Here is a 22,926-nt window from a genome sequence, read left to right as displayed (position 1 = left end):
AATAAGGATTAAAAACTAAACCTGAATCCCTCCACCCAAACCCCCCACCCTGCCCGCATAAATTTTTCAAAATAGCATTTTAACTACAAAATCATCGCATAAACTGCCAGCAAGTAAGCATAAGAAACTACAAATAATATAGCTTGCTTTAATTATGAAGGTAGAGTTTCAATATCTTGGAGGTAGGGATTCTAAATGTTGCAGACAAAATTACTAAATTTTGCAATTATAGGTTCTAAATGTAAATGGTGCAGGTTCTAAAATGTTGGGAAAAGATGCAGGTTCTAAATGTTGGGATAAGATGAAGGTTCTAAATTTTGGAAAAGGATTTAATGTTTTACATTTTTATTGGATTTAAAATTTAAAAAATACTGCAGCGATACTAAAACATTTATTTGAAAAAAATAATACAAGTAAAAAAGTTCAATTTTATATTGACAATTCAAGTATATATATATTTTTTTACATATATAAATAAGTCTCTTTAATGAGTATTTATGCGCAATCTAAAATGAGATAAAAAAGATTTATATTTTGAAGTATAGATATCAGTTTAAGATTACTTATTTAGGAAATTAAACGGATTTGCAGTGGCAGATTATAGTAATTTTTACAGTATTGTTTTTATCAAGTTTTATCATTAATGCATAATTTATTATTAATGTTACTAATTCTCATAAAGGTTTTTACTCATAAAGGTTGAGATTTCTTACTTATAAATAGTTTTTACTCATAAAGGCTTTTTTTATCAGAAAAAGCCTGATCATCACACCCTCCACCACGTTCACAATACCCTATTAAGTAAATACAATTTTCCTACTTATAAATAATTAAAAAAAAAACGAAATTAGTAACTCTTATTCAAATATTAAAAATATAAAATATAGTTGAAAAAACAAAAAACAGTATTAAAGCTTATAGAAAAGATGGACAATGCAACATGGGATGTCGTACAGCTGTGTTTACAAAATAAGAATTTAAAAAAAGAAAAAATGCATGTCAAAATATAGCACACGTGTTTCCTTTGTTCTAGGGCCAGATTCGATAAAGTTTAAACAAGACCTTTTTTACCTGGGGGTAATTTAATTTTGAAAAAGGTTTTTTTCTATTGATTATAATTTATATATAACCATAATTAGGATTACAATTTGTGGGAGCGGAAACCATCCCACAAAATTTTATTTAATTAATAGGGCATCGTGAGCGTGGTGGAGGGTGTGATGATCAGGCTTTTTCTAATAAAAAAAAAGTGCAATCAGTCAATTCTTTTTTTTCTCCATTAAAATCTCATAAAAATTCATGAGAGTGCTGAACAATTTTTATAGGCAACCCTGTTACAGAAAAATTACTAAAACCTTATTAACTGTTTATAAAAAAAAAAAAACAGTTAATAAGATTTTAGTAATATAACTACTACGGCGACTATGACATAATTATATACAAAATATATAACTACTACGTGACTATGACATAATTATTATTAGGAAGAAAGAAATTAAATAGTATTAAAAAGACAATGAAGTTTAAAAAATGAGGTTTAAAAAATAAAATGATTGCAAACAAAAGATCCTTCGAAAAAAAAAATAATTAAAAAAAAAAAAATTACTGACAGATAATAAATATAAATTCACTCACAAAAATAATATTTTAAGACTTACAACAGATATAAATGTGCAAAGAAAAAATTTATAATTAACGTGTGACAACTAAAAAACAAGACTGGATTTAAAAGATATATATCTCTTTAAAGAAGTAAGATAAAACAAAAAGGAAAATGTTCTAGAAAGTATTTTTATTCTAGTTTTTAAATATATAATCAGTTGTTCTCAATTAAACCATTTCTTCTGACTTTATCAACTAGGCCTGGTATAGACTAAGCTAGGCTCCGTATGAGCTCAATATCAATTTTATTAAGGCAATACTTGATTCTAGAACGTAATTTTTTAAGATTTTCTGCATGCTAATTCTTTTTGTAGACAAGGTCTTTCAAAATACTCCAGAATTTTTCGATAGGACGACATTCTGGGAAGTTTGCAGGGTTATCCGCTTTCTCAACATAATGCACGTTTTCCTTGTTTAGGTACATGATTACTGTTTTTGCATAGTGAGATGATGCTAAATCTGGCCAGAATACATATGCACCATCTGAATGATACTTATTGATGAATGGAACAAGTCTCTTCTTAATACATTTGTTTAAATAGATTTTTTGATTTACAGCCAGTCCACTTGGTACAAAACAAGGTTGAGAAATTCCATTTTCACAAAAAGCAATCCATAAAAGTAATTTCTTTTGAAACTTTTGCTTTGTTTGGTATTTAACTGTAGATGGAGTAGATTTTACATCACTTGTATAAAATATATCATTTCCATTGATACTGGAGTGATTTAACGTGAAATAAGACTCATCGTCAATGATTGGTTTTTGAATTTCTGACACAATCGACTGCACTTAGTTCTAGCTACTGCTTTTTGCTGGTCAGAGTGTTTTGGAATCGTCATTTTTTTTCTTGATTTAATATTTGTTCTTTGTTTTAATGTTTTACTAATGTGTTGCTGAGCACAGTTGAACTTTTTAGCTGCCTGTCGTTGAGAAACTCCGTCTTTATGGCCAGAGTTTGAGCCTTTCAATGTTTGTCCTGGTCATTTTTTTAGCTTTTACTCCACTATGAACTCTTTGGTACCCAGATTCACTTTCAGCACGTTTAATTATCTTGTAGATAGTACTTTTAGGTATATTCTCAACTTTAAAGTGGTCATAAGTGAACTTTTTTACCAGCATTTTTGTAATTTAAATAAAATTCATACACAAGTTTTCTGATCTCTTCTTGTTTTGAATTTAGTTTTTTATTCATTTTTCTATAAAAAATAAAAACACATAAAATATTTAAAAACTAGAATAAAAATACCTTCCAAAACAGTTTTCCTATTTTTAAAATCTTATGTGTCTTTAAATCCAGTCTCGTTTTTTAGTTGTCACCCGTTACAACAGATAAAAATGAATACGAGCAAGGAAAAGGGAATATTTTAAAACTTTATGAAATTTACACAAACAGCATAAGAGGGTCAGGATAACAACATCAGTTTTTGCTATGTCTAATAACATCTGTCCAACAACATCTGTAAATATAATGAGGTATAATTATATCTGCCCAACAACATCTGTAAATCACTGAGTTATTGTAACATCTGTTCAACAACATCTGAAATTTCATTGATGTTTAATAACATCTGCATAAAAATTATTTGTTTACTACAAATTTATTTACATCTTTTCAATTATCTGAGTATAACAACATCTGTACAACTACATCTGGAGATTTTATAGATGTAGTTACATCTTTTCAATTATATTAAGAATAACTACATCTATACAACTACATCTGTGAATTCTACAGATATAGTTACATCTTTTAAGTTATATTAAAAATAGCTGCAAGATTTTTTTCAAATGTAATTACATCAAAAAAAAAATTATTAAATTATAATGCATTATTTTAACCAGACGTTGTTACATATATGGCTTTTTTCAGATGTAGCTACATCTGGAAAAAATCAATAAATATAAATGTGTTAATTTAATCAGATGTAGTTACATATATGTTTTTTTTCAGATGTAGTTACATCTGGAGAAAAATTTTTCAAATGTTATTAAACTTGGACAAAAATTACCAGATATAGTAACATCTTCCTGAAGATGTTGTTAGGAGTCAACGAATTTCCAGACGATATTAGACAGATGTTGTTAGAGTAAAAAAAAATACAGATGATCTTGAACAAAAGTGTACAGATGATCTTTGACTACTCTACAGATGTTGTTGGACAGATGTAGCTATCTTTTACCGCATAAGATACTAGTTTATGAGAAATGAGTGAGAACTTCATAAAAATTTGTTACAAAAATGAGAAAAGATTTTTTTTTGATTTTTTATTACTACTTTTAAGATTTTAACAAATTTTCTTATGTTATCCTTTTTTACAAATATTTGTGAATATATTTTTTTCATAATATTTAAATTTTCTCTTTTATATGCTTGCTTTTTTCTTCGTCTTTTTTTTTTACCTTTTTTTATTTACACCTTTCTTTATTTTATTTTATTCTGTTCTATTTAATTATTTTTTTATTAAAAAGTTTTTGTTTTTAAAAGCAATTTTCTTTCTCAAAACCTTAAATGAAAAAGTTTATGGCCATTAAATTTGACAGAGTCTTGTACTGTTGGCAAACTTTATATTAAAATTCTGACCAGGAAAAAAACTGTTATCTTTTCCTTTAACTTTAGGAAAGTTAAAGTTGCCAACTTGAGTATGTCATCTATTTACTAGATATGCATGAAGTCTATCTGTTATATTTTCTAGCCATTATTATTAGATATATTAAAAGCATGATCATGATCATCTTATCATCTTCTCTTTCGGCAAATACTACACCATATAAATACTACACCATATAAATACTACACCATATAAAAAGTTTATATAAACATGAAAAGATATTGCATGTCAGCATCTAAATAAATAGAAAATATATATGTTTATAAATAGAAAACATATATGTTTATAAATAGAAAACATATATATTTATATCCATAATATGTATGCATAAAGCGAATCTCGGAAGTTTTTATTCCTTCTGGACTAAAAGTTTGCAAGCTTTTAATCCCACTCTTCAATTTTAAGTCAAACCTCATTCTACTTCATATTTTTCACTATCTTGAGCAGTTGCTTTATTAAACTTTAATCTTTTTTTTAATTTTTTTCTACAAGAACATCTCTCTTAAAAACAAATGTACTTTTATTATTCCCAGAAGCCAATGTAAAAAGGTCCTGTCTGATGTTAAGCTCTGTTATTCTCAGTTTACTAAGTCTTGTATCTTATCTCAGATGTTAGGTTCTAGAGATTTTTGGTTAGTCTTCAACAATGTCATTAACTAAAATAAGTCTAACATTTAATCTCTAATTCATGGGTCTGATCTTTTAACTTCTCCCCAGAATAAAGCAGTTATTTGCAAAGAAATCTTACCCTAATTTGACTCTTGAATCTAATGGCCATACTCTTCCTGCCAGTTAAACAGATTAACCCATTGTTAAACAAATAAATCCCTCTGGCTTCCAATGCTAAAGCTAATTCTCAATTAAATACTTCTACAGTTTGTGCTTCAGACAAGATTTCCATCATAGCCTTGAAAAAGTTTTCTTTAAAACTCTCTTCAATTTTTGCTAAATTTTAAAAAAACGCTAAATAAGTGGTTCTAATTTTTAAAAACCCTAGAACTAATTTTTAAAAACCCTAGAAAACACTTTGGCCTCTCCACCTATCTTACGATTAGTCTTTACTCTGTTATTAGTTTCTTTATATAAAGGTTTTGAGATTATTTAATCATTTCTTTCTAACTGCAGTACTAAAGTTATTTTTGAAGACTTACACTATTCTTTATTTTAAGTAACTTTAGGGGTACCACAAGGCTCTGTCTTTGTTTCTGTATTTTTTCTTATCTACAATATCAATCTTCATGAAAATATTACATCTAAAGTGACTTATTTAATTTATCATAGTAATATTTTAATAAAGTAGGTAAATAACTGTAATAAACTATTGTGATAAAAAGGCATATAAAATTATCCTTGTCAATTGAACTAAATTGACAAAGATAACTTTATTAATTAGTTTTATTTCCTGACGAATCATCTTTATACTCTTGTCTTGAAAGAAAAATTTTAATCTCTCTTCTTTTACAGTCTAATGCTCGCAGTAGGTTATGGATTTATATTCTGGACTTAAAATCTACAACTTTTGTTAGACAACAAAACTCATTTATTTACTGAAAATATTGAATAATGTTGGCATTCCTATATTAATGAATAACAACCCTCTTACTCTCAGACAAAGTCTAAAAGCACATTGTAAATGTAATTAGACCTGCTTTATCTGCCAAGCTTGAGCCACTCTCCCATTGTTGTAAGGTTGCTTTTTTTTTTTTTTTTTCTACAAACACCATGTGGTCAATGCTCAAATGAGCTATCATCTCTACTACGATAAACCAAAACTCAATTTTGCTCAGCTTCTTATTCAGCTAAGTCCTATAGTTTTGCTGGGGCTGGGTTTGAAAGAAGTCTCATTTTTAGCTGGGGACAGGGCCTTGCTCACTTACTAATTACAATGATCATTTTTTATTTCCCTATCTGTATTCTCCAACTATTTCAGGAACAAGTCATTGAAAGTGGACTTCTTGTGTTCCACAAATTTTAAACCAGACTATATGTAGCAGCTGTTTCCAGCTTGATTCTTGGGAAATTTGGAAAAATTTTCATCAATAAATAAAAATATTTTTGCATTCCATTTAGCTACTATATATATATATATATATATATATATATATATATATATATATATATATATATATATATATATATATATATATATATATATATATATATATATATATAAATACATATATATAAATACATATATATATATATATATATATATATATATATATATATATATATATATATATATATATATATACATAAATATATATATATATATATATATATATATATATATATATATATATATATATATATATATATATATATATTGAGTTTTTTTTTTGTTTTGTTCAGTGGTTTCATTTTATATATTTTAACATTTAAGTGTGAGAGTAAGTACTAAGTAATGGAAGTTTTAGTTCATGTGAAATATAATAAATATAATAAATATAATAATTTTATAATAAATTAAATATATTAATCTGTAAAATGAGATTTTAAAAAGAAAGATATTATTTGTATAGCAACCTTTTTTGCTTACTTACTTAATTTTAATTTAAGGCAACTTTTAGTTGCTTTCACTTCTTCCCATGTTTGTATTTCCTGCATGAGTCTCAACTATTATTAATATGATTATTGATTATTGATTAAGTCAATTATAACTTAGTAATTAATTATTATATCACACACAGTTGTCTCTAATATGAATTCTACAAAGATTCCAAAGTGAATTATATTTTTAAAATTAAGTTAAATATTTATATATTCATTGTTCAAACTGAAAACTGCATTATTATTAAACTAAAAATTATCATTCTGTAGTAGACTAGTAGTAGTAGTACTAGGTTATTTCAATTATTCATTAATTTTTTTTTTTTAATGTTTGCATAAAACAGAAGTTTTCTATAACATGAACATAACTGGTAAACTCTAGGCAATGGTTGTTGGTTCATTGTTTAGGTAAAAATGGCAAAAGCTCCAACAACGAGTTCTGCCAGTGTGCGGTTAACTGGAAAATCAACTAAAAAGTTGGAAAGCTCCAGACTTCCTTCAAACCAACAAGTACTGCCAAACCTCAACTATCACAAGGAAGAAAAAAAATTATTAAACTCAAGTGCCAATATTACCATGTTATCCGTCTTTCGTTACTGGGAAAAGGCTAGGATACTGACTACGCCAGTTAGATATGTTGCCAAAAAATTGCTGAAGTTACATAATGTCGACAAGTCATTAAAAAAATTGCACTAAAAATTTCGAGGGATACAGAATGAAATAGGAAGTTTTCAAAAATGATTTACATGAACTTTTTGATGTAGCAAGATCAGATGCATTGCAGATTATGCACAATGAGGAAGACAAAGCGTTTCTGGTATCCCAGCAAGAAGATCTCTCCAGTTCCAGTTTTGAAGGTATGGATAAGCATTTAGCCCAACAGGAATCTCAAAAAATTAAACGAGCAGAAAAACAAAAAGAAAGGGATGCTAAAGATGCCAGGAAAAACAAAGAAGTGGCCGCTTCAACATTCTTCCAGCTCTTCCGCTTCTAAAACTGAGTTTGTATCTGATGATGAACTTTTGAGCATTTCCACAAGGTTACCTAACTCAGCTCCAAAAAGGGCAAGGAACAACATTCTGACTCCAGACTTGAACCTCACACTTGATTGCATTAACATTAGTGATCGGCAAGCTACTTATGTTATTGCAACAGCTGCTCAAACCCTTGGATATGATCTGGATAGCATTTCAGTTTCTTGCAGCATTATCTGTCATTCTAGAATGGATACATGCAAATCCAAGGCAGTCAAGGACCAAAAATCATATTCAACCCAGGTACCACTTCTGTTGCACTGGGATGGAAAACTCCTACTAGATATTGTCCAGACAAATGTAATGGTAGACAGAATTGCAATCCTAGTTTCTAGAGCTGGAGAAGAAAAGTTACTTGAAGTTCCCAAAATCATAAGGGGAACAGGCGAGGAGCAAGTTAGTGCCTGCCTTGAACTATTGGATAATTGGGATCTCAAAGACAAAATATGTGGGCTTGTGTTCGATACAACACCCTCAAACACTGGCTTAAAATCTGGAGCTTGCACAATTATTGAAAAAACTCTCAAGAAAGACATTGTGTAGATAGCATGTCGCCACCATGTTTTTGAAGTTATGCTTTCCAGCGTATTTGCATCCACATATCTTGGAGATACCACTGGACCTGATGTTGGTTTATACATACGATTTCAAAAAGAATGGCCAACATTTGACCAAAGCAAATATAATGCTGCTGATGAAACCGCTCTTCAGTGAATCCATGACTGATCTCCATGATGAAATGGTTCTATACTACAAAGAAGCTGTAAAAAGCCATCACTATTGCCAAGAAAGAAAAAAAAGCTCACCAAGACTATGGTGAGCTTCGACAATTGTGCCTCATCTTTCTTAGTGATTGCCCAAAAGAAGAAGAGCAATTTCGAGTACCTGGAGCAATGCACCACGCCAGGTGGATGGCAAAGGGCATCTATTCCATCAAAATCCTTCTTTTCGAAAATCAAGTGACTCTCACTGCTCATGAAAGAAAAGTTCTGACTTTTCCTTAGACTCTAGTCTAAGGAAAATTTTGGCATGATGCTTGCTTGGCAGAAAGAGCCCCATATAATGACTTGAGACTGTTGAGACTTTTGAATGATTATACCTGCAACAATGTTGTTAGAAATGCAGCAATGACAGCCTTCAAAAGACACCCATGGTATTTTTCAGAACATTTGATTGGCTTGGCTTTTTTGATCCCTGCGTTGATGTTCATACAAAAGCCGCCATGATTCAAAATCTTAAATGTGCCAAAAAGAAAACGTCATCAAAGATAACACTGTACAACAACGAAAAAAAAACGGAAATGCCATTGACACTACCTTATGTATTTTGATTTGGAGATTACGAAAATGATGTCCGTTTTGTTGTGTGACCCACCAATTTTGGTTAAATTCTCATTTTCAAATTTTCGATTTTCACTATGAAAGTTGTTAATGAGATTTTTAATATATTTATTAGCAGTTGTTTATGATTTATTTATTAGCATTTCTTTATCATATACCTATTTGCATTTGTTTAACCTTGTATTAGACTAAATGTAAGTCTGTTTTATTTTAGATAAACTACAGTTAGCCAAGTAATATATAGATATAATACAGTGTATATTGAAACAAGAAATGCCCAGAACTTGTAAAAATCAAGCCGACAACTTTTGCTACATTTGTGGCGAACTGACTTTAAAAAGATGCAGACGAAGATTGACACCACATGTGAAAAAACTGTATGAACTATACTTTGGTTGCAAAGTCGGCAACCAGGATAAGAACTGGGCGCCTCATGCATGCTGTGTGAGGTGCGTTAGTTCACTATCATCGTGGGCGAACAGGACTGGTGGAGGACCAACATTTGGGGTGCCAATGATGTGGCGTGAACCCCAAAATCATTGCTCAGATTGCTATTTTTGTTCTGTTAACATATCAGGTCGCAATTCTAAGGGTAAGAAAGCTATAGTGTACCCAAATCTACCTTCAGCTATTCGTCCTGTTCCTCATTCGGCTAAACTCCCTGTTCCTGAACCTCCATCGGAAACACAGACAGTTCTGATTCAGACAAGGATACTGATGATGATGATAGTTACGAGTTGCCAGAAGATACAGAGCGTAAACCCCACTTCATAACAGGATCTGACCTGAAAAATCTTGTTTGAGATTTGTATTTAACAAAGCAACAGAGTGAATTACTGGCTTCACGTCTCCAGGAGTGGCATCTGTTGGCTGGTGATGCAAGAGTGTCGTCATTTAGAAAGCAATCACGGGAACTGCAGCAATACTTCTCTATGGATGAAGAACTTTGCTTCTGTAATGACATCAGTGGATTGTTTGATGATCTAGGAATACAATACGATTCATCTATGTGGAATTTGTTTATTGACGCATCACTTTATAGTATTAAGGCAGTATTACTGCATACTGGAAATGTGCTGCCTTCCATTCCCATAGCACATTCGGTAACCCTGAGGGAAAGCTATGTGAATATACCACTTATTATGGACAGAATTAAATACAGAGATCACAGATGGTCCATATGTGCAGATTTGAAAGTTGTTGCTATACTAAATGGATTGTAGGCTGGTTTTACAAAGTACATGTGTTTCCTCTGCAAGTGGGATAGCAGGATGAAATCAGAATATTATATGAGGAAATGTTGGCCACAACAAGAAACATTTGAGGTTGGTTCTCATAACGTCATTCATGAACCTCTTGTGGATAAAGAGAAGATCATCTTGCCCAATCTTCACATCAAGCTTGGAATCATGAAACAGTTTGTAAAGACGTTAGATTAGGACAAACCAGCATTTCAGTATTTGCAGACCAAATTTCCTAAAATCAGTGACGCCAAAATTAAAGAGGGCATTTTTGTGGGGCCCCAAATACGAGAACTGATGCTGGATGAAACATTTTCGGGAATGATGGATCAATATGAACTTGCAGCATGGGATGCATTCAAACGGGTGTGCCAGGGATTTCTTGGAAAACATATTGCACCAAATTACGCTGATTTGGTAGACAGATTAATTGCATCCTATCAACAACTGGGTTGTAACATGTCGCTGAAGCTCCACTTTCTTCATTCCCATCTTTCCTTCTTCTCTGTCAATGGAGATGTATATGATGAAAATGGCGAGCGCTTTTATCAGAGTATTGCCACAATGGAAAGCAGATACAAGGGAAAGTGGAGCCCCCCCATGCTTGCAGATTACTGCTGGAATTTGCAGCGCGATGATCCGATGCAGCATTCAAACGCCAGGCTAAATACAATTAAATACAAGTAAACAATTTGTGTTAAAAGTGATAATAAACATGTTCATACACTTATTCATATGTATAGAAAAATGCATCTTATGTTACATCTTTAAATCGTTATTACAAAAAATTGTGACGTGCTACAGCATAACTGATTACATATTTGGAATCAGCACGTCTGAATTAATAAAGATAACCTAATTTGGTTCTTGTTTTTTACAAAAAGTTAAAAATTGTTGTACAGTGTAATTGAAGGCAAAACATTCAAGTTAGAAAACCCATTGGAATCATACATTACAAGCCGAACATCTCATCTTTTCGACCTTCTCATCAACAACGGAGCAGAGAAGGCTCAAGTTTTATTCTTGATGCCAACTGACCTTTGGCAAATGGATCCAATTTATATTCAGTTCAGGGAAATTGCCAGGCAAATAAAAGTAGTTAATGACTGTGCAGAGATAGGGGTTGCTTTAATCCAGACCTTCAACTCTTCGATAACGGAAGATGAAAAGCAAAAGCAATACCTCTTGCAGGTTGTCAGCACTTATCAGAAAGCCTTTCCAGAGCCATCAAAGCATCTGATAAAAAAGTCTTGAAATAAATAATGCATTACATTACAATATGTGAATTAAGTTCAGAATAACTAGAACCTAGAAGTCATGATATTTTATTTCGTTTTTGTTTTGTAACAATTTTCTTGCTGAAGAAACTAAATTTTCAATTATATCTTGTTTCTTCCATCGCAACAACATTTATGGTTCAAAATTGCACCACCCCTACTTATATTTAAAAATTCAAAAAAAAATTGGCAAATGTGACTTAACTTTCCACCTTTCAATTTTTTGGACCTCTCTAATATATATATATATATACATATATATATATATATATATATATATATATATATATATATATATATATATATATATATATATATATATATATATATATATATATATATATGTTTAGACTATTTTTTTCTCTTTGAAATGCTTGAAAAAACCTTGGCTTTAGCAGACATCATACACACTGATTTTGCCAAAAGCTTTGACAAGGTATCACACAAACATCTTCTACACAAGTTACAAGCATACAGTCATGTGAGGCAGATTAATACTCTGGATAGAAGAACAGCTAATCAGGTGCCAAGAAAGAGCATTCATCAATAAACACACCTCGGAGTGAAAATATGTTCATTCAGAGGTACCACAAAGCAGCGTACTAGGTCCTTTATTGTTCATCTTTAAATTAATGACCTATCAAGAGCATTGCTCACCGTTTTAAACGATACCCAGATGACAGCAAAATCCTAAGCATCACCAAGTCAAATCTCAATGGGCAGACTCTTCAAGCAGATATTGACCCTGCAGTGGACTTATTCCAGAGATAGCACAAGCAATATAACACTGAGTAGTGTGAAGTAATGCATGTTAAACTCGCAAAGAAGTCCAAGAATGAATACTCAACAGGAATGTTGGTGGCACTTGTAGACAACTAGAGGGAACTACCACAGAAAGCAATCTAGGAATTCTTGTATCAGATAACCTAAAAGTTTGAGCAAATAGAAACTGCTGTTGCCTTAACTGCAAACAGTATACTTGATACACTTTACTAAACACACATCCACTCTCATCTAGAACTTGCCATACAATCATGGTCACTGCTTTTTAAAAGTGACATTGCTATCCTTGAAATAGTACAGGAAGGAGCAAACATAGACTATTTCAAAAATAAAACAAGTATTGTGTAAAAAGAGACTATTACAGTTTGGGAAACCACCCAAGTGGTAATCCCAAGCAATAGTAGTCTCTTTTTTTTCAGTTTTTATTTGAGCTCAAATGCTTAGGTTATCCGATACAAGAATTCCTAGATTGCTTTCTCCCAAAAGTGAACATGCGGAAACCCAATTTTACAATATAAAATTTTGAACAATATAAAAAAAATAGACTTTTCACATGCTGCAGATAGGCAGAGAATGGAGTGACTAAAAAAGAATAAAAACCTACAAAATACGTCTTCACAAATCTTGTTGTCTATTATTGTAACGCTTTATCGCAAAAAGTTATAGATGTACCTATAGTTAACTCTTTCAAGGACTCAGACAGGAGTAAGGAACAAGGAGAGAGAGCAAGGAACAAGGAAAGAGAGCAAGGAACAAGGAGAGTGCATCGAAATACAACATTTTTTAAAAAAATTCCTTATAATAACTCTAAATGTATTCTATATAATAAAATAACACTGGGTTTGGGCATTTCAAAAAATATTTTTTGTAAAAATAATTTTTTGAAATGCCCATGATCCTTAATCATTTACAGGGTCTCTAATATTAAAAAAAAAAAGGTTCTTTTGAAGTAGTTTAACCTGGTATTTAAAAGAAGTAAAATTATTCAAAAATATCAGTTGCCTGATAAAAATTATAATTTCAAAAAGGATTATCATTTTTTTTCATAAAAACTGCAATTATCTAACAAAAAATAAAAAAGTGCATTTTTACAAATTTCTTTACAATATTTCTTATTAAACGGTCATTTTTTTTAAAAATTTTTATACATTTATAAATTTTTATACAATTTTCTTTTGAGTAGGTTAGAGCAGGTTTTACTTTTTTCTGAAGAATTTTTTTTTAATATTAGGGACTCTTTTAAACTAGTGTTATTTTATTTTATTTTATTGAATACATTTAGAGCTATTATCAGTTTTTAAAATTGTTTTTTTTCGATGCACCCTAATATATATATATATATATATATATATATATATATATATATATATATATATATATATATATATATATATATATATATATATATATTCATACAATTGAAACTCAGTTTAACAAATGCGGACCTTAGGCAGTCGCATTTTTTTAATGGTAAAAGAAAAAAAGAAAAGAAAAGATAAATATAAATATTAAAGATAAAACCAAATTATAATAACAAGTAAATAATTATTTATTTTATATGCATAAATAATTCGTTAACAATCTTAAAAATCATCTTTAAACAAACGCGCATAAAAAGTCATACAAAAAAGAAAGGAAAGAAAAAAAAGGAAAAAAGAACTTTGAATTAAAAAAAAAAAAGAACACTTAATAAACTTAAATAAAGATAACGAAAGAAAACAAAAGAACAAAAGTGAAGTGAACAAATAAAATTAAAATTAAAAAGTAAAGAAAAGAAAAAAAGAATTAAGTAAACTGAGAAAAAAGAAAGAAGAAAGAAGAAAAAGCAATAGTTGAACTAGAAGATTGTAGTGAAATTTAAGAAGAATTTAGTTTGTTTATTTTATAATACACTTTTAATTTAATGTAACAATTCTTATTTTTTTTATTTATTTATTTCTAGTTTTGTTTATTTTTCATTGTTACTTTTTTCTAAATTTATTGTTTATTATTATATATACTGTTTATTATTATTTATTATCATTATATATCTATATAGTTTGTTAACTTATATTTATAGTATAAGTATAAACTTAATCATTTATTATTATATACTTTCACTTATTATAATTAGAATATTTTACTTATAATCATTCATAACTTTTTATTATTTTAATACAATTTATTTTATTTTATACTTATAACTTATAATTAAACAAATTATAACTTATTTTTAATATATATATATTTACATTATTCTTCCCTAACTTTATTAATAGTATTTTTTTTTATTATTTCATTGAATTGTTAAATAAATATTATTTTTATTTCATTATTTTATTAATTGAATTATATTTATATTATTAATAAATACTATTATTTTTAATATTTTTGGTTATATTGATGTTCATATTACTGTTTGTTTCCTTATTTCACTTCATTCAATCATTTCACTCCACAAACTGCACCACTTAAATGCCCACTCTCTGCAAAGATTATTTCAAGAAAATTAATACAAACCATCACTACCTTCAATGTAATCATTACCTAAACCTTTTCATAAAAAATGCTGTCGTTTCAATGAAATGGAATTTAGGATATTGAAAAACTCTGAAACATCTTGGTTTTGTATTTCATGTAAAAAATATATTTTTCCATTTAGTTCTTTATCAGATAAGGAGCTGCGTCTGCAAACAATAAATGATAAAGTGATTCATATTAATAAACTCTCAAACAACATATCATCTTTTCCAAACACCAGAGAGTCAATCTTTATAATGAACTTTATGACTTCATTTTCCATCAACTTAATAACAACAATGACAATGATGTAAACCTCTAAGAAAACCCTATTAATTGTAAATATATGGACATAGAATGTTTCAACTCGACATTGACAAAAATAATTTTTCTCTTTTTCATTTAAATATTGCTTCTCTTATTAAAAATTTTGAAAAATTAAACTCACTTTCATCTCTTATTAACCATGAATTCAGTGTTATTGGCATAATTTAAACTAAACTAAAAAATGGCATCCTACTAACTATCCCATTAAATCTTACCGGTTATGTTTATGAGCACACTCCAACAAAATCGTATCTTGGAGGAGCTTTACTTTATATATCTAATACATTAATTTACAATACTCGAAACAATTTCAATAAGCTTAAACCAAAGATTTTAGCATCTGTGTTTGCGGAAATCACTTTTCCTAAAAAATCAAACATCATTATTGGCTGTATTTATCGCCATCCTAATATCGATATTTCAGAACTTATTAAATCATATTTAATTCCACTTTTTGAAAAGCTATCTATCTATGGAAAAAAACAAAACAACTTTTTTAATGAGCGATTTTAATGTCAATCTTTTATTAGCAAACTCAGATAATTCTGTCTCTGAATTTTTAGACACCATTGCTTTAATTAACTTTCTCCCTTTATTTCATTTCCAAAAAGAATCACAAATCACTCCAAAACTCTAATTGATAATATATTTTCTAAAGCAACTTTTTAAAATATTTTTGCTGGTAATTTTACTTCTACGGTATCAGATCATTTTTAATACATCCATTATTTAAACCAATTTTAAAAAAATAAATTGTGAGGAATTATGTAGTGATTTCTCAAAAATTGCCTGGACTAATGTTATCAATGAAGGTAAGACTAATAAGTCATTTGAAAAGTTTTTCACAAATTTCAATTCTCTTTTAGATAAACATGCACCATTAAAAAAAGTCAGCAATTGCTACTTATCTAGGGGTCTCAAACCTTGGATAACACGAGGAATCTTGACTTAATTTAAAATACGAAATAAAATATTTAACGAATTTCTTAAAACAAAGAATCCTAATAACAAACGCAATCTAAAAAACTATTATAAAACATATAGAAATTTACTTGTTACTCTCACCTGTCGTAGTAAAAAGAACCATTACTCTAAGTTCTTCTCTGATAATGTCAAAAACTTGAAATCTACATGGTTATTTGTTGTTATTTTAATGTTATATTGATGTTATTTGGAATCTTTTAAACATTAGTTCAAGAGTTAACTCATATCCTTCCTGCTTATCTTCTAACAACTTCATGATATATGACCCCATTAAAATTTTGGAACCTTTTAATTCATTCTTTGTTCAGTTCCAGAAGAATTACAGAAAAAGATTCACTTATCCAATACTGACTTTAATAAATATCTTAAAAATCCTTATCTTAAATCAATATTCATAAAACCTACGGACAAAAGCGAATTATTATCTATTATTCATTCTCTTAATGAGAGCAAGGCTTCGGGACCTAACAGCATTGAAAATACCTATTTTCAAAGCTTTTGCAAATCATATCTCTCCTATACTTTCTGAACTATTTAATCTGTAAAAGTGTGTGCTGATATTTGATAAAAGTTTTATTATTATCAAATGTTAGCACACATTGAGAAAAACTTATGAATTCTCGTATTTACAATTTTTGAATAGTTCTGCTTGTTCCGTTCTTGGACCGTTATTGTTTTTATTATATATAAATGATTTATCTTGCTCATTAAAAAATTCTAAGGTACACCATTATGCTGATGATACCAATTTTTATATATCAACAAATCACTTACAACTCTTTTTAAAAAAGTTAATCAAGATCTTCATCACTTATGTAACTGGTTACATAGTAATCATATTTCATTGAATGTCAATAAAACTGAATACATTATTTTTCATTCCCCTCAAAAAACTATTGATAATATTAAAATTAAACTCATTGGAAAAAATTTTTCCCGTCAAAATATTTAAAATACTTTGGAGTAAATCTTGATGAAAACCTATCTTGGCATAATCAACTGTATCATTTAAAAAAAAAAACTTACACAAGCTAACAGTATGCTTTCTCTAATTCGTTACTATGTTCCTATCCAAACTCTTCGAATGATTTATTCTTCTTTATTCTCTTATCATCTTTGCTATTGTTGTATTATTTGGGGTTAAAAGAGTAACTTTTTACTTAATAGCATTGCTAGTTTACACTGCACATCTATTAGAATAATGACGTTTTCACCAATGAGATCTGATATCCAAAAAAAATTTCTAAACTAAAAATCCTTAAACTCCATGGTTTTGTAAAGTTTTACAACTGCCTTTTTATGCTTGACTTTCTCCAAAATAAACTACCAAACTCTTTTTTAAATTTTTTATTAAAATAAATGAAATACACAATCATCGCACCAGGAATACAGAAAATAGTAAGCTATACTCTTCTTTTTTCAACACAATTAAATATGGTAAGTTTTCCATAAAACAACAATATATTTCCCAGTGTATTCCTGCATTAATAAAAAAGTCTAAAAAAAATATCCCTTTGTTATGGATTATTTACTGCTCAACAGAATTCAATTTAAAAATATATTGTTGGAGTGTGTTTCTTTATAATTTCTCTCTGTACTGAACTTTGGATATAATTTCTTTAACGAACGAGTGGTTTGATTTTTGCTTTATTTATTATTTATCTGTATTATATTTATTCACTATTGTGTTATTATTGCTACATTTTATGTTATTATTATATTTAATTATTACCTATGATATGTATATACAATTTATATTGTATTATAATTATTCTTAATATCATTGATACTTTATTATTTTTGTTATTATTTTGTAATATTACTTTAATTATTACATATATCATTATTATTTGTTTACAATCTTTTTTTTTTCTCTCTTATTTATATTTTTTATGTTCTTTAGGTGTCACTCCATTGACTAGTTTGTAACTATATCAGTGACACCTAACCAAATTTTATTAATTTATGATGAGCATTAGTAAATTTTTATTGATATGGTTGAAAAAAAAAATAAATAAAAAAAATTGCCTTTCGAATTTTTTTTTTCAAATGATTTGGGTTCTATTTTTAACATTTCTACTTGATCCTATTTTATATTGCATGGACATTTATTTTTATGATACTCAAATGCAGACTGTTCCAATTTTTCTTCAAAAATATTTTTTTAGTGCTGTTTTGTTCTTGTTACAATTATGTATATATATGACTTGAATGTATCTTATTTTATATTTTCTACCTTGAACATATACGAAAAAGAACACGTCATTATATTCACATTTTTATACCTGTAATTTTCTTAAAACTTCTTAAAAAATATATATTACATATTTAGTGTATATATTTCGTTTTAAGTAACACCAGCAGTTTTATAGTTTCATAAAAAAATTGTCTTCTTAATATTAAGTATTTAGTTTAAATAGATGAGCACAAGAGTTAATAACGTTATTATTAACTAACATTAGCAGTTTTTAAAATGATTTTAATGAACAGAGAAATATGATGTGCAAATATTTTTCTTTAATGTGGTTAACTTGAAAAATTGAAATGCTTATTTTGTTATTATTTTTCCTTTTTTTTTTCATTCAATCTTTATATTTAATTTCCTTGTAGCTTTTCCCGCCATTTAATGAATAAACTATTTTTAAATAAATTTAAAATTATCAACAGTGTGTTTGCATATTGTTTTTAAATAATGAAGAAATCAGACAAAGTATACCTCGAAAATATATTTTTTGTAAAAACTTTTTTTTATGTAACATAAGTAACTGTTTTAGTAGCATTTCACAAAACAATTTTTTTTAGTATTAAGTATTCAGTTTAAACTTTTTAAAAGTTAAAAAAAAATTGTTTTATATTAAAATAATGTTAGTTAATTGCGTTTCCATTTAAAAATGCATTGATTTTATTTAAAATTATTGCTTTAAAAGGAATTCAAATTCTTTAATTTTCAAGCATTATTCGTTATCTTTGTACATATAAAATTCGTTATCTTTGTATATATAAAATTCGTTATCTTTGTATATATAAAATTCGTTATCTTTGTATATATAAAATTCGTTATCTTCGTATCAAACTCTTGAAGAATTATTACTAAGATAAAAATTTAAACAAAAATAAAAAAAAATATTTGACTGTCCAAAAAAACAATTGACTGTCAACTCCATGTGTTAGTTGGTCACGCATTGACTGCTCACCTTCAATTTTCCATGCTGTCATATATATATATATATATATATATATATATATATATATATATATATATATATATATATATATATATATATATATATATATATATCAACTCAGAATTAGGGTTGGCATTCGGCAATGTTGACCTGAAAGTGTTTGAGGTCAGCAAAAAATTGCCAACCTAATGCCGACCTAATATATATATATATATATATATATATATATATATATATATATATATATATATATATATATATATATATATATCTATCAATATATATATATATATATCTATCAATATATATATATATATATATATATATATATATATATATATATATATATATATCTATCAATATATATATATATATATCAATATATATATATATATATATATATATATATATATATATATATATATATATATATATATCAATATATATACATATATATATATATAGACATGTTGCAACAACACAATATAGGTATACATATATATATATTGATTGCTGCTACAACACTATAAAATACATAAATTTATATATATATAAATATATATGTGTGTGCCGTGTGGTGTTTAATTATATTTGAACTTTATGCAATTAAAACTTACATATTTGTGTGTTTCCATTTAACCCAATACATCACCTAAGGACTTACGTCTTGACTCATCACCTTTAATCTTTTGATTTGAATCAACTTAAATTAAGAGATAATAATTTTTAAACTAGATAATAATTGAAACAAAAGATTATTATAAATTATAAATGTTTAATACATTGTATACTAGCTCTTCTTATTGGAGGTTTCTCAGCTATCAGAATTTCTTGTTTATGTATACCAACTTGATAAGCAACAATCGAAGCATGATCAAGTTTTCCTGGAACATCTAAAAAAAATGAAACAATGTAAAAAATTATTTTATTTTAACCCCATTGTCTACAGGATCCATAAGGATACCATTACTTTACATCAAGGAAAAACAAATATAGACTAGAAAAATGATTAGAATAGAAAAATGCTGAGCACACTTGAGGTGTGTTGAGTCTTAATTATGCAGAATAAGGACTATGACAGTCAATAAACATAAATACTTTTAGAAATCAAAGTATTTATCAATAATATTTTAAAAAAAGGTTATGTTATCTTAATCTACAGTATTGTTCAAATTAGTTCGGACAGTGGTTGAAATAACACAATTATTTGCCACATTGAAGTTTTATTCAAAAAAAAACATGCCAATGGTACAAAATATGATATAATTAATAGGAGATATGACCTCCTTTTAATTAATAAGAGATATGACCTCCTTTTGCTTTTACAAGCATTTGAACACGATTTGGCATGGATTCGACCAAAGTTGAACACATTTTAGTCACTTGCTCATCATGATACCAGGTCCTAATTACAGCACTAATTAGCTTTGCCATTGTCGAACAGTCTTCTTTCAGGAGTCTTTGTTTGATTATAGCCCATAAGTTTTCAATGGGATTGATGTCTGGAGAATTTCCAGGCCAGCCTAAAATCTCCAGTCCACTTTCTTCAAAGAATGTGCGCATTTTACGTGAAGTATGGCGTGGTGCGTGATCCTGCTGAAAAATGCCGTCTCCATCAGGAAAGTCCCTTGTCGTACTAAGAAGCAAATGAGTCTCCAAAATAGACTTGTATTTATCACTATTCATCATTCCCTCTATGTTAATGAGTCGTCCAAGGCCTTTAGCACTAAAACTACCCCAAAACATCCTCTTAGGCGGATGTTTGGGTGCTTGTTGAATATGTCCTGACCGAAGCGGTTCACCTTTGCTTCATCTCACAAACTTTGACCTGTAGCCATGGGCTTCAAAATGCGATTCGTCAGAGAATACTACTTTTTTCCAGTCGTCTGCTGTCCATTGAGAATACCTACGCGCCCATTGAAGACGTTTTCTCTTCATAACCGATGTCAATAACTGTTTCTTTAGAGGTTTTGTGGCAAATCTGCCAACTTCAAGGAGCCCTCGTCGGACAGTTGAAGAAGAAATATTTACGCCTAATGTGGACAAATCTCTCTGAAGGTCTGCACTTGTTTTCTTAGGATTCTTTATACTTTCTCTGACGATAACTGTATCATCGCGAGGTGTTGTCTTGCGTTTTCTTCCACATCTTCTTTGTCGCAGTGTTGAAGATTCACCAGTGTCTTTTTTTCTATTCAAGATGTCACCAACAGTTGATTTGGCCACCTTTATTTTCTTAGAAATCTGTCTAATGCTCAAACCAGCATGTTCTTTAAAAGCTATAATGCTTGCACGTTTCTTGGGAGTGATGTCCATTATGAATACGAGGTGAATAATCCGTCACAACCTCCGTCACAACCTTTCTGCACAAAGCCTGGAGTAGCACTGAAGCCACTGATGCGTTTGCTAGAATGCCTTCCCGGCAGCAAAGAGTTGCCAGACACCACTAGATGGTCTAGTAAAACACTTATTTATCTGAAAAAACAAGAGAATCTTTAGTATCACAGCTAAAAGTTGGGCTTATTGTGAAAATTATTCCAATTTTGCCACTGTCTGAACTAATTTGCACAATACTGTATTATCCATTGAGGAAGAGAATTCCAATCATTTATAATTCTGTTTGTGAAGAAATGGTGACGAATTCTTGAATTGGTAAATTGTCTGCGTATTCTACAATTGTTACTTCTACTAGAACATTCCAACTCAAAATGTAACGGAGGATGGTGAAAATAAACAATATCTTTCTGATTTAAGATCTTGTGCATTTGAATCAGACCATCTCCTCTTCTCCTATCATGCATAGTTGGCAATTCAAGTATCTTTAATCTTTCTTCATACAAATTCACCGTATCTTTACTCTTTCTTTATACAAATTCCCAAATCAGCAGGTCCAGATAATGTTCATCCAAAAGTTTTAAAGAAGTGTTCGGTATCTTTGTTGAGTCCTTTAGCATTAATATATGATAAATTGTTTATTACAGGAACTATTTCAAAGTTAAGGTCATGTGCAAGCATTTTTTCATTATTCAAAAAGGGTAACTATAACAATTATAGACCAGTTTCATTAACACCAATCGTTAGTAAAATTATGAAGTTAACTATTAGAGATCAAACGATGGTGTACCTCGTTGAAAACAATTTGATTTCTAAAGAGCAACTTAGTATTGTTAATAACCAAAGTTTTTAAGTTTCTCACAGGAAATTACTGGAAAAAAATTTAGACTGGGCTTTGTATCATCTTTGTTAAATTGGTGTAAAGCTTTTTTGTCAAACCGAATTCAGAGGGTGGTGATAAGAGAATATATTTCAAGGAAGATGGTTACTAGTGAAGTTCACAAGGTTCAGTACTCTGACCTTTTTTATTTGTAATCTTCATTGAACCTACTGATTTGTACATGTTTAAATTACTCAAATATATACTTTGCATTTGCCTATTC

General features: G+C 28.8%; 1 protein-coding gene across 4 annotated transcripts in view; it reads right to left on the bottom strand.

Annotated features, from left to right (window-relative positions):
* Positions 1-372: 372 nt before the first annotated feature.
* Positions 373-22,926, bottom strand: part of LOC136082297 (uncharacterized) — a 68,566-nt gene continuing 46,012 nt past the window's right edge. For 3 of the 4 annotated variants that reach the window (XM_065801080.1, XM_065801079.1, XM_065801077.1), the window contains exons 5-7: positions 20,275-20,385; positions 20,110-20,195; positions 373-506 (exon numbers count right to left, since the gene is read on the bottom strand). In XM_065801080.1, coding sequence (XP_065657152.1) covers positions 20,128-20,195; positions 20,275-20,385 — 179 coding nt within the window. In that variant the 3' untranslated portion in view covers positions 373-506; positions 20,110-20,127. Of the gene's footprint in view, positions 507-2,313; positions 2,860-20,109; positions 20,196-20,274; positions 20,386-22,926 lie in introns of those variants that run through there. The other variant, XM_065801078.1, reaches the window with a different exon arrangement.

This window comes from Hydra vulgaris, chromosome 07, assembly GCF_038396675.1.
Source record: "Hydra vulgaris chromosome 07, alternate assembly HydraT2T_AEP".
Taxonomy (NCBI): domain Eukaryota; kingdom Metazoa; phylum Cnidaria; class Hydrozoa; order Anthoathecata; family Hydridae; genus Hydra; species Hydra vulgaris.
Note: the sequence above shows the minus strand (reverse complement) of the source record. Positions and strands in the feature narration are given on the sequence as shown.